The sequence below is a fragment of the Hyla sarda genome, chromosome 1, assembly GCF_029499605.1.
Source record: "Hyla sarda isolate aHylSar1 chromosome 1, aHylSar1.hap1, whole genome shotgun sequence".
In the NCBI taxonomy this organism is placed as follows: Eukaryota; Metazoa; Chordata; class Amphibia; order Anura; family Hylidae; genus Hyla; species Hyla sarda.
Window position 1 is genome coordinate 37,409,834 of NC_079189.1, and position 13,037 is coordinate 37,422,870.

Below are 13,037 nucleotides of genomic sequence, written 5' to 3' on the forward strand. Positions count from 1 at the left end.
AGACCAAAGACTTACAGGAACAGGTAGAGGCAAGAGAAGACCCGCTGGTTTCTGTCGAGGCGATTTATCCTGGGCGCAAATCATACAGGCCTGGACAAAGTCCGAGACATCCTTCTCCAGAGAAGGCCACCAAAACCTTTGGGAAACCAGTTGAAGAGATTTCTGTACCCCTGGATGTCCGGCAAAAAGGGAAGCGTGGCCCCACTTGAGAACTTGCAACCGCTGGCGTGGAGGTACGTAGGATTTGCCAGGAGGAAGAAGGCGTAGGTCCACTGGAGCGACAGCAATAAGGTGTTCTGGTGGGATGATATGTTGAGGAGTTAGCTCATCGCCCACCACATCTGAAGAGTGAGACAGAGCGTCTTCCCTAATGTTCTTACAAGCTGGACGGAAATGGATTTCAAAATTAAAGCGGGCGAAGAACAGAGACCAACGAGCCTGACGGGGATTTAGTCTCTGGGCAGACTGGAGATAAGCGAAGTTCTTGTGGTCCATGAAGATGTTCACAGGATGTGTGGCGCCCTCGAGTAAATGCCTCCATTCCTCCAGTGCCAATTTAATGGCCAACAGTTCTCTGTCTCCAATGGAATAGTTTCTCTCTGCGGGGGAGAATTTTTTAGAAAAGAAGCCACAAGTGACAGTCTTGCCCCCGGAAGACTTCTGGGTGAGGACAGCTCCGGCCCCCACCAAGGAGGCATCCACTTCGAGAGAGAAGGGTTGGTGGCATCTGGTCTAGAGAGAACAGGTGCTGAGGCAAAGGCGGCTTTCAGTGACTGGAAGGCTTCTTCGGCTTGGGAAGGCCAAGATTTGGGGTTAGCTCCTTTTCTTGTTAAAGCCATGATAGGAGCTACCAGAGTGGAATACTGAGGGACAAATTGCCTGTAGTAATTAGCAAAGCCCAGAAATCTTTGTATGGCTCGGAGACGAGAGGGGCGTGGCCAATCCAGTACCACGGAGAGCTTGGCTGGATCCATTTGAAGTCCTTGGGTTGAGATAATGTATCCCAGGAAAGGCAGGGAGGACCGTTCAAAAAGACATTTTTCAAGTTTAGCGTATAAGCAATTACTCCTAAGACGAGTGAGGACTTGTCGCACATGGATCCGATGTTGAACCAAATTGGAGGAAAAGATGAGGATGTCGCCCAAGTATACGACCACGCAGGTATAAAGTAGGTCCCTGAAGATGTTGTTTACAAATTCCTGGAAGACGGCAGGTGCATTACAAAGGCCGAAGGGCAACACTAGATATTCAAAATGCCCGTCCCTTGTGTTAAAGGCAGTCTTCCACTCGTCTCCCTCTCGGATGCGGATCAAATTATAGACTCCTCGAAGGTCCAATTTGGTGAAGATTTTTGCCCCTCAAAGGCGATCAAATAGCTCAGAGATTAGGGGCAGAGGGTCACAGATCTTGATGGTAATTTTATTTAGTTCTCTGTAGTCCATGCAGTGTCGGAGAGAACCGTCCTTCTTAATCACAAAGAATAAAACGGCTCCAGCAGGGGAAGAAGACTTTCTAATGAATCCTCTCTGTAGGTTCTCACATATGTAGTCGGACATGGCAAGAGTCTCAGGAGGTGAGAGAGGATAAATCCTGCCCCGAGGCGGGGTCGAACCGGGCACCAGGTCGATTGGACAATCATAGGGTCTGTGAGGAGGAAGGACCTTAGCCTGTTTCTTGCAAAAGACATCCACAAAAGAATGGTATGGCTTGGGCAGACCAGGAGGCGGAGTCACTTGCGGGACCCGTTTGACAGGAGGCTTGAGACAGCGGTCAGAACAGGAGGGACCCCAATGCAGGATCTCACCGGTGGTCCTATTCAGGACGGGACAATGACGTTGAAGCCACGGCAGGCCCAGGAGGAGTTCGGAGGAGCAGAAAGGAAGGACAAAGAACGGTATGAAATATTCCAATGTCCATCTGCAGAGGTTGAGTACGGAACTGCACAGTGGTAGAGAGTTTCTCACCGTTAACTGTAGAGATGAGGAACGGCTTAGGTAGACGGGTTACAGGAATATGATACTTGTCAACCAAGGAGGCGTGAATGAAGTTGCCAGCTGAACCGGAATCCAAGAAGTCGGTAGTGGAGAAAGAAGACTTGGAAAAGATGAACAACTGCACGGTTATGATGAGACGTGGAGAGGAAGAATCCACACCTTGCAACGCCTCACCCACGTTTACTAGGTGCGAGTGTTTCCCGAACGCGGTGGACGGAGAGGACAATCCTTAAGGAAGTGTTCGGTACTGGCATAGCACAGACACAGGTTCTCGTCTCTGTGGCGGCTTCGCTCTTGCGGAGTGAGGCGTGACCGATCCACCTGCATGGCTTCCACAGCGGGTGGCCCGATAGCGGGTTGAGGTGGACGCAGAAAAACGGAAGCCAGACGAGGGTAGCGTCTAGGACGAGCTTTTCCCTTTTCTAGGAGGAGTTCCTCTTGTCTCTCGGCAAAACATTTATCAATCCTAGTGGCCAACAAAATGAGGTCACTAAGGGTGGTAGGTAGCTCACGTGCAGCCAGAACGTCCTTTATCTCGCTGTTGAGACCCTTCTTGAAAGTGGCACAGAGGGCTTCATTGTTCCAGTTCAGTTCAGAGGCCAGGGTACGGAACTGGATAGCATAGTCACCCACGGAAGAACCTCCTTGAGTCAAGTTAAGAAGAGCAGTCTCTGCGGAGGTAACCCGGGCAGGCTCTTCAAAAACATTCCGGAACTCTTGGCAGAAATTCTGGACGGAAGAGGTGGCTGGATCTGCACAGTCCCATAGAGGTGTAGCCCAGGCCAGGGCCTTCCCGGACAATAAACTAAGGATGAAGGCTACCTTGGCTCGCTCAGAAGGAAACTGGTCGGACAGTAGCTCGAGGGAGAGAGAGAACTGTGACAGGAACCCACAGCACTGCTTTGGATCTCCGTCATATTTGTCTGGCAGGGACAAACGGATTCTGGAACCGGAGGCAACTGCAGGTGGAGGTGTAGCGGCAGGTTCAGTCGGAGGGGCTGGCTGTTGCTGAGAAGGCAAGAGCTGTTGCATCATAGCAGTCAACTGGGCCAGCTGTGGACCCTGCTGGGCCACAATGGAGGTGAGGTCCGCTAGGCTTGGCAGGGGAACATCAGCGGGATCCATGGCCGGATCTTACTGTCACGAACCAGCAGGACTAGTAGTGGATCCTCTGGACCAGAGAGGAGATGGCGCGGGTTGTTCTAGAGGACCGGTTCTAAGTAGTTACTGGTTTTCACCAGAGCCCGCCGCAAGGCGGGATGGACTTGCTGCGGCGGTAACTACCAGGTTGTATCCTCCAGTAGCAACTCGACCTCTCTGGCAGCTGATATGGCGTGGTACACAGGGAGCAGGCAGGAGCGTAGTCGAACGTAGCAGAGGTCAGGGCAGGCAGCAAAGGTTCACGGGCGAGTAGACGGTAGCAACGGGTACGGCAACAGGCAAGGCAATATACACAATAGGGAACGCTTTCTCAAAGGCACTAGGGCACAAAGATCCGGCAAGGGCAGGAAGGGGCAGGTTACATTTATATGGAGGTGGCCAGAGGTCAGGGCACGCTGGCCCTTTAAATTTACTGAAGGCGGTGCGTGTGCACCCTGGAGAGCGGGGCCGCGCGCGCCTGGAGGCCGAGACAGACGGCGCAAGGAGCGGGGAAGCAGGTGAGTGAGATAGGGACGCGGTGCGTGAATGTGGAGCAGCCGTCACGGCAGCCGCGTCCCCGACACAAGGGAACCCGGGCTCCCGGTCAGCGTGTCTGACCTGGAGAAGCCGGGATCCCGAGGGGGGAGGCCGAGGGAGCGGGCGCTCCGGTCCGGGGAAGGAGACCGGAGCGAATGCTGTGACAGGGCATTTTTCCGTGTATAACACTTACTTTTTATGTACACAGACACAAAGCTATTTTTTTTCTCTTTTCTGTGTACAAGAACCATATAAATTTTTATTATACAAGTTTACACATTTATTAACTCTCCAACAAGGTTCAGGCGCATACACCTGATGAGTGCAATTTTTAGCAAGAAAGTCTTGTAATGAGGTATATACATAAAACGGACATGCAAGGATCTGTCAGTCCACCGACACTAGGAGTCCATGTTTCACGACTGCCACAAATCAGCCGGGCACAAAACTTACAAATCTCCTATTGGCTAGGAGTCTATTGATTTAATGGTCAGGCACAAGCTTAATGGTTACGTTGCTGAACTGGAAACAGGAACAGTCTTAGCATAGTCCTGCTAGGCACAATCTTTTGAACTTGGTTGCTGGAAAACAAAAGTGGTTAGCAAAGAAAAGCAACAGTCATTACTTTACAGTCCTTTAGAAGACATTTTTCCGAACTCTTCTTGTTCATCTTGTAGACCCCCTAGCCCTTCCAACATCAGGGGCTGGCTGGGAGTTAATATAACTCTTATCAACTTCTCAACATAGTCAGACCACAGGTGTGCACGTAATGGGTGGCTTCCCTATGTCTATCTCAGGGCTCTGTCTCCTGAGTGCAGTAAACCATATATATGGACATAGACATAGACTGGGAATTGCACTTAAAACGTTCTTTATCTCCAATTTTATCCATATACAAAATAGCAGAGAGATATACAGAACATAATCACCCAGCACTGGGTGTGTCACGATTCGGCTGGCTGGAGGTGGATCCTCTGTGCCAGAGAGGGATTGGCGTGGACCGGTTCTAAGTTGCTACTGGTATTCACCAGAGCCCGCCGCAAAGCGGGTTGGTCTTGCAGCGGCGGTAGCAACCAGGTCGTATCCACCAGCAACGGCTCAACCTCTCTGACTGCTGAAGATAGGCGCGGTACAAGGGGGTAGACAAGAGCAAGGTCGGACGTAGCAGAAGGTCAGGGCAGGCAGCAAGGATCGTAGTCAGGGGCAACAGCAGGAGGTCTGAAACATAGGCTAGGAACACACAAGGGAACGCTTTCACTGGCACAATGGCAACAAGATCCGGCGAGGGAGTGCAGGGGAAGTGAGGTATAAGTAGGGAGTGCACAGGTGATAACACTGATTAGGCCTGCTGTGCCAATCAGTGGCGCAGTGGCCCTTTAAATTGCAGAGACCCGGCGCGCGCGCGCCCTAAGGAGCGGGGCCGCGCGCGCCGGGACAAGACAGACGGGGAACGGGTCAGGTACGAGAGCCGGGACGCGCATCGCGAGCGGGTGCCTCCCGTGTAGCGAATCGCATCCCGGCTGGGAGAGATATTGCAGCGCACCCGGTCAGCAGGTCTGACCGGGGTGCTGCGAATGAGAGGATGCTGCGAGCGCTCCGGGGAGGAGTGGGGACCCGGAGCGCTCGGCGTAACAGGGTGATTATGTTCTGTATATCTCTCTGCTATTTTGTATATGGATAAAATTGGAGATAAAGAACTTTTTAAGTGCAATTCCCAGTCTATGTCTGTTTCTACATATATATAGTTAATATAACTCTCCCACACCCCATTGGTGAGAGTAGAATGGGCAACAGTGGGATTCAAAGTGACCAGGGGTTTACTGGTCGGGATCAAGGTTGGTGCATAAGGTTTTAGCCCCATCTCCATGCCAGGAGTGGGCCAAAGCATTTTCGTTGGCACCCTGGAAACAGACAAACTCTCATTGCTCCAAGAGGGTCTAGGTACGTTCTTTGGTGCCCGCAATTTGGGCCTACGTTCTTGGTCCTGAGCAGGTCTTGGCACTTTGCTGTACGAAGAAGATGACTGTTGTTGGGAAGGCTCCTCCTCCTTGAGTACATTGGTGGAGGCATCATTAGCAGACCATCTCGGCCTCAGGTTGAAGGGATCCGATTCCCAATCTGTAGACGGAAAGTATTTGAAGGGAAGCTGAGTTGGGGCTGTTGGTCTGGTGACCGCAGCAGCCCATTCTCCACGCAGGCTCTGAACAGGGGTGTACTCCACTATCTCACTCACCTCCAGAGAGTAGAACTTTTTTTTGAAGATATGGCCTCTGTACTGCTCGCCGGTTTACGAGGATGGTTTTCCCTGTAAGGCAATCTAAGAGTGTCCCATAACCTCTGACCTTGTCGAACATGGCCACAGTTGCTCTTCTTCGTTCTAAAGGCTCCTCCCCTTCTCGGGGATGATCCCACTTGCGAATGAACAATGCTTCCATCTCTTTAGTATTCTCCTGATAACGAATTCTCTCCTCAGGAGGCAAAAGCACATGCTTAGGGGTGTACAGTTCTCTGTGTCGGGCCTTTAATGTGTCCATCAACTCAGCCAGCTCGGCTTCCAGACGTGCCCTTTCCCTTTGTGCAGTTGGGATTGGTGGGAGTGGCTTCCCAGGTATATGTTGTAGAACCGCGTGCATATATTCGATGAGTCTCGGCTCGTCCCCAAAAATCCACTGGGGCAAATCTGGTGAGCGTGGTCGTGCACTCGGCAAGCTGGACAGGGGTATTTCAGGCTCAGGGCTGGAGGAGGAAGAGAAGCCCGCCTCTGGCGGGGTACTCACTGATGACTCCTCCGACGGGATCTCGGCCCATGAGCCCCAAGTCCTGTGGTGAGGGGACAATCTCACCGGTGATGCACCTCCAGGTGTCCCAGCGCTCTCTGCTGGAGGTGTGTCTGGCCAGTTGTCATCATTGTCAGGCAGTGGGGGAAGATTGCAGGCCCCCTCTTCAACCAATGACAACCGCAGCAGATGGTCGGCTAAACTTTGGAAGAGCTGGGCTGCGACCGCCACAACTCTCCGTTGCTCCAGTGCCATCTTTGTGCTTTTGCCATGTGGAACGCTGCTCTGCACCATGTCTGTACTCTCCGGCTCTCTGTGCAGACTGAAGAGGTCGCTGTGCAGGGTTTCTTTTATACTGGGCTTCCCCAAAATGGCGGCCGGCAGGTAGGACGTCATCGGTACAGCCCCGACTTCCGGTCCCCCCAGGAACAACTTCTGTACATTTAACTTCCCCTTTGGCTGCGACACAGCAACTTGGCAGCCACGCCCAGGGGTGGGTGGTGGTGCAGCAGGGGACTTTTTTGCGTGCTTTTCCGGCAGCAAGTTAACTCTTGGCATGCTGCCCAGACCAGAGGATCGCAGCATAAATTCGCCTCTCTCCTTACACATTTGGGCAGCATACAAATCTTCGCCTCCCCCCATACTTTTCGTGTGGCCCCCTTGTATTGTACACCACACGCACCGCTCTTGTACACAGAAATGCAGTTTGCAGCACATGAACACAGTCTCTTGAATAAGCACAGTCTCTTATATGGGGGGAGTACAATTTTACTAGTAACAGCAACAGGCACACACCCTTATCCTGTTCGTGAGACGCCAAATAAGGCTTTGTGGTAGCCTTGGGGGTGTGAATGATAATCGGGATGTTGTTGTGCAGGTTGTAAATGGTGCTGTTAACCCTTGTCACTCGTGACACCAGGGTGAGGGTTAAATACTGTAATGGTGCTGGGCCTATCGCCACCCTTCCCAAGAGCGATAGGTGAGTGCATAATAAATGGATTGTCCACAACCACTGTTGAACTGTAAACTTGCAAGAACTTTTACTGAAGACTTTCGGTAGCAGGCAATATTTATAACAGTCCAGATAACAAAGTCTATTTGTAATTGAGCAGCGATTGACAGTTGGTTGGGATCAGATAAGCTCAGTTTAGCTTCTAAGATATTCTGTAGCATAGATCCGCTGGATTAAGGGATGAGTTTAGGTCCAGTGATCTTGCGGAAGATAGCGGTGAATTATTTATATATATATATATCCGCTTTGATATAGGCTGAGGCCGCAAGGCTTAGGCCTAGTAATTGTCTTTGTAAGTTGCGGAGGTCCTACCTCGTTCAGTGTCAGCAACCCAAGAGAGAGAATAATGGCCGCAGCTCCCTTATATGGGCAGGGGCTGGCCGTTTTGGATTGGTCCATAACAACTGCCACTCACCGTTACATGGCATTGTGGGTGAACACATGACATAAGAACCACCAAAGGTCCTTCAACATAACATAGAGTTCTGATTAGCGGATCACATGACCTAAGGTCCTGCAACGCCAAACAAGTGAGTAATGCAATATACATATTTACATTAATAATAGTTATAAATATTAAATGACTAAGGGGTGACTAGGGGCTAACTAGAGAAGCGGACCCCCACAGTCCTTAGGGACTATGACTTTGGGGACCCCACCACAAGGTACGGTAGGAAATACAGTACCGGGACACCAACTGTCTTCTCAGCTCACAGAGAGAAAAAAAAAAGTTTGTATGTGGCTATTTTCCCCAGCTATGTACACTGCTCAAAAATTTAAGGGAACATTAAGATACCACATCCTAGATCTGAATGAATGAACTAATCCTATAAAATACTTTTGTCTTTACATAGTTGAATGTGCTGACAACAAAATCACACAAAAATTTTCAACGGAAATCAAATGTATCAACCCAGGGAGGTCTGGATATGGAGTCACACTCAATATCAAAGTGGAAAACCACACTACAGGCTGACACAACTTTATGTAATGTCCTTAAAACAAGTCAAAATGAAGCTCAGTAGTGTGTGTGGCCTCCACGTGCCCGTATGACCTCTCTACAACGCCTGGGCATGCTCCTGGACAGTCTGTGGTGCAACGTGTTGTTGGTGGATGGAGCGAGACATGATGTCCCAGATGTGCTCAATCGGATTCAGGTCTGGGGAACGGGCGGGTCAGTCCATAGCATCAATGTCTTCCCCTTGCAGGAACTGCTAACACACTCCAGCCACTTGAGGTCTAGCATTGTCTTGCATTAGGAGTAACCCAGGGCCATCCGCACCAGCATATGGTCTCACAAAGGGTCTGAGGATCTCATCTCGGTACCTAATGGCAGTCAGGGTACCTCTGGCAAGCACATGGAGGGCTGTGCGGCCCCCCCAAAGAAATGCCACCCCACACCATTACTGACTCACCGCCAAACCGGTCATGCTGGAGTATGTTGCAGGCAGCAGAACGTTCTCCACGGCATCGCCAGATTCTGTCACGTCTGTCACATGTGTTCAGTGTGAATCTGCTTTCATCTGTGAAGAGCACAGGGCACCAGTGGCGATTTTGCCAATCTTGGTGTTCTCTGGCAAATTCCAAATGTCCTGCACAGTGTTGGGCTGTAACCCCCAACCCCCACCTGTGGACGTCGGGCCCTCATACCACCCTCATGAAGTCTGTTTCCCACTGTTTGAGTGGACACATGCACATTTGTGGCCTGCTGGAGGTAATTTTTCAGGGCTCTGGCAGTGCTCCTCCTGCTCCTCCTTGCACAAAGGCTGAGGTAGAGGTCCTGCTGCTGGGTTGTTGCTCCTCCACATCTCCTGATGTACTGGCCTGTCTCCTGATAGCGCCTCCATGCTCTGAACACTACGCTGACAGACACAGCAAACCTTCTTACCACAGCTCGCATTGATGTGCCATCCTGGATGAGCTGCACTACCTGAGCCACTTGTGTGGGTTGTAGACTCCATCTCATGCTACCACTAGAGTGAAAGCACCACCAGCATTCAAAAGTGATCAAAACATCAGCCAGGAAGCATAGGAACTAAGAAGTGGTCTGTGGTCACCACCTGCAGAACAACTCCTTTATTGGTGGTGTCTTGCTAACTGCCTATAATTTCCGCCTGTTGTCTGTTCCATTTGCACAACAGCATGTGTCATTGATTGTCAATCAGTGTTCTTCCTGAGTGGACAGTGTGATTTCACAGAAGTGTCATTGACTTGGATTTACATTGTGTTGTTTAAATGTTCACTTTATTTATTTGAGCAGTGTATGTGACACTTGCAAACACTAACACTAGAACAACTGTATGCAAAAGTGACCCAAAACCCTTGTTTACACACCTTTTTCATCAGTCTGCCATACAAAAAACTGGCACACTTTGCATAGATGCAGCAATGGTTCTGTGGAATCTTAGGACACGCTAATACTGAGTCTGACTGTCACTCAGAGATCTATTTGGATTTACATTTGTGACAAAGCCATTTCTTCTTCACTTTCCAGGAGCAAAACTTTGTGCACTTTTTTTTAAATGCTTGAAAAAAGCCAATGCTATTTCTAAAACTGCTGTGTGCCATGTAAAGGGGACCTCTAGCAGGAGGGGGTTTTTGGAGAATAAAGTTAATTCAAGGTATTTATAAAAAATAAACTTCTCATTACCTCCAGTGCTTTCACGCTACCTCCAGTGTCCGGTTCCGTTCCCCAGCTGTGATCCTCTTCCTAATAGAAAGCCATCGATGCAACCAGTGATTGGTTAAGTGGTGGTATGAGATTTTGGGCCAAAGTGTCACGCTTTCTCTCGGGAAGTGGATTACAACAGGAGGGGATAATAGGAGACCAGAACCAGAAACAGGACCAGTAAAGGTTACATTTTTTTTAAATATACTGTAGAACCCTTTCCCTTCTCCCACCAGATAACCCCATTAAAACCACCAGGCCACTTCCAAAAAAAAAAGTGATAATTTTAGCTTCAATATTCGATTACACAAGCTAGTTGTCATGGGTTACTGCATGTTGTCATAACTTTGACATAAACTTAGACTTAAAGCCAGTTTAAAAGTACTTGAATACATTACTAGGTGACCCTAGCTATGTTATACAGGGCTTTAGGGATCTTAGGCAGTGTTATACACAAGTTTTAATGTTCTTGCTGAATTCCAGGTTTGGTCTGAACTTATTTGAACAATACCAAACTTTTTGACAAATTTTGGCGAAATTGTTGAAGCAAACTTTTCAAAAGTGAACATTAAATATAATTAAAAGTGATGTCCCAGGATGGATTGGAATTTTTGATTCCATAATTAAATAAATACATAAATACGTTAATTAATAAGCGCATTGTTGCTATGTATATATGTATGAGAACAATAAGGACGTCAGTGATAATGGAATGACTTGTCTTACATTGTGTAGAGAATAAAGTCTTGCAGTAAGATCCAGATGACTGATCAGTGACCCCCAGCACAATGTACATGTTTCCTGCTTTACATATCTGCTCTCAGGGGACGTCTCCTCCAGGGATTACAGCTCTTATATATGAGACATTGTCCAGGGGACATCTCTATAGTCTGGGTCCATCAGTCCAGGGAGATGAAGATGGGTTTACAGGGAGTTTTACTGGGTCTAATTCTTCTTCTCATTCATGGTGAGAGGTTCATGAGATGATGGACAGGACAGTAGTAGAGATAACAGCGCACAATGAGGAGACATTAACACTAACACTTACGTTTTCTTTATCGTTCCTTAGAATCCTGTGGAGAGATTGTTCTGACCCAATCTCCAAAATATATCTCTGTGTCCCCAGGAGATACAGTCACCATCTCATGTACAGCCAGTAGTTCTATAGGTTATTCATACTGGTACCAACAGAAACCAGGACAAAGTCCAACACTTCTTATCTATGATACATCTAAGAGACATACAGGAGTCCCAGACCGGTTCTCTGGATCCGGATCATCTCCTGACTTCACTCTTACAATCAGAGGAGTGACAGGAGATGATATAGCAGGTTATTACTGTAAGCAGTATCTGAGCTATCCTCTCACACAGTGATACAGAGCCGTACAAAAACCTCCTTCTATATTACTATAATATGACACACGATGTAGATATAAATATAAAATTGCTAATGTTGATCATATAGAGGTTCCTGTTATGATGTCTGATCATTCCCATCATGCATTTCTACCACCTGCTGATACCAGACAATAGCTGACACTGAGGGGAATAGAGATATAACATGAAATGTCCCTTTAACTCCTTCCCAATCCATGATGTACAGGTACGCAATGGGTCCGGTGGGAAAGTATGTACCGGGTTAAGAAGCTGAGCTCACCGTTTATATATAAATATAAATTGAGATCCCCGCATTGATTAAATCTACATTCAACAGATCCATCCTATACATTTCCTATTCCTTTCAAATACACTTTTGATTTTGGTTCAAGAACTGCAGTGACATTTAAAAAAAAAAAAAAAAATACTGAAAAAACGTGTGAAAATCTAGCCCGAAGAAAGCTTTATTCAGGCAAAGAACTGTAAAACAGAAGGTGCCCCAACAGGTAACAAATGCTATAGTTCCTCCATTCTGACAATCTTCCTTTTAGGGAAGGGTCACACGTAGCGCTGTTTTCAACCTGAGTCCTGCTCATTGCAGCAATCCGCCGCTACAAGCAGACACAGCTCTCCAGACTGAGTCGCGCACATGTGCAGTGCACTCCAGACATCGGCTGCGCATCCACAGCATTGAATACACAGCAGATTCGCTACATGTGACCCTACCCTTAAACAGAAAACAATGGGAGATATTTATCAAACCATGTATAGAGGAACAGTGGAGCAGATTCCATAGCAACAAATCAGAATACAGCTTTTATTTTTAAAAAGGTCTCTGAAAGCTAGAATCTGATTGGTTGCTACAATAATAATAATAATAATAATAATAATATAGCAGCAACAGATTCCGGAGCACTTTTTTTTCGGGGGTACAAATAAAGACAGATATTAGATATTACAATAATACACACTAAATATTCAAACACGAGTAGTGAGGGACCTGCTCACCCGAGCTTACAGTCTATGAGGAATGGGGTTGTGACAAAAGGTAAATAAGGAAGGTTATATAAAGGAGGGAGAACCAGTCACTGGCTAATCTCCCAATGTCTAAAGTGCAGAGAGCATAGGGAGAGAGTGCTGGATATGGAGCTTTTGATTTCTTCAAGACTCAGAGGACTCAAAAGGGACAAAAGGATAGTAGAGGGGACTAGTTAGGGAATGGTATAAGCCAACATGAAGAGATGCGTCTTTAGAGCATGTTTAAAACTGTGGTGGTTGGGTATAAGTCTAAGGCTCAGGGTATCATATTCCAGAGAACTGGTGCAATACAGAGAGGTTCAGATTATAGAAGACTTTAGATTTAGATTAGGGATGAGCGAATCGAATCTAACAAATTAGAATTAGTTACGTATTTCAGGAAAAATTTGCTTTTCAAAAAATCCGAATATCGTCGCGGACATGTGAGGACATGGGGCAAGGAACTCTGGGAAGGCAGCGTGCAGCCTATTAGCAGCCACCCACTCCTGTGATGT

General features: G+C 48.0%; 1 gene segment (V, D, J or C); it reads left to right on the forward strand.

The window, feature by feature from the left end:
• The first annotated feature begins 11,041 nt into the window (after positions 1 to 11,041).
• On the forward strand, positions 11,042 to 11,502 carry LOC130278367 (immunoglobulin kappa variable 3D-20-like). The segment is given in 2 exon segments: positions 11,042 to 11,095; positions 11,198 to 11,502. Coding segments are annotated over 2 exon segments (354 nt in total).
• Positions 11,503 to 13,037: the final 1,535 nt, after the last annotated feature.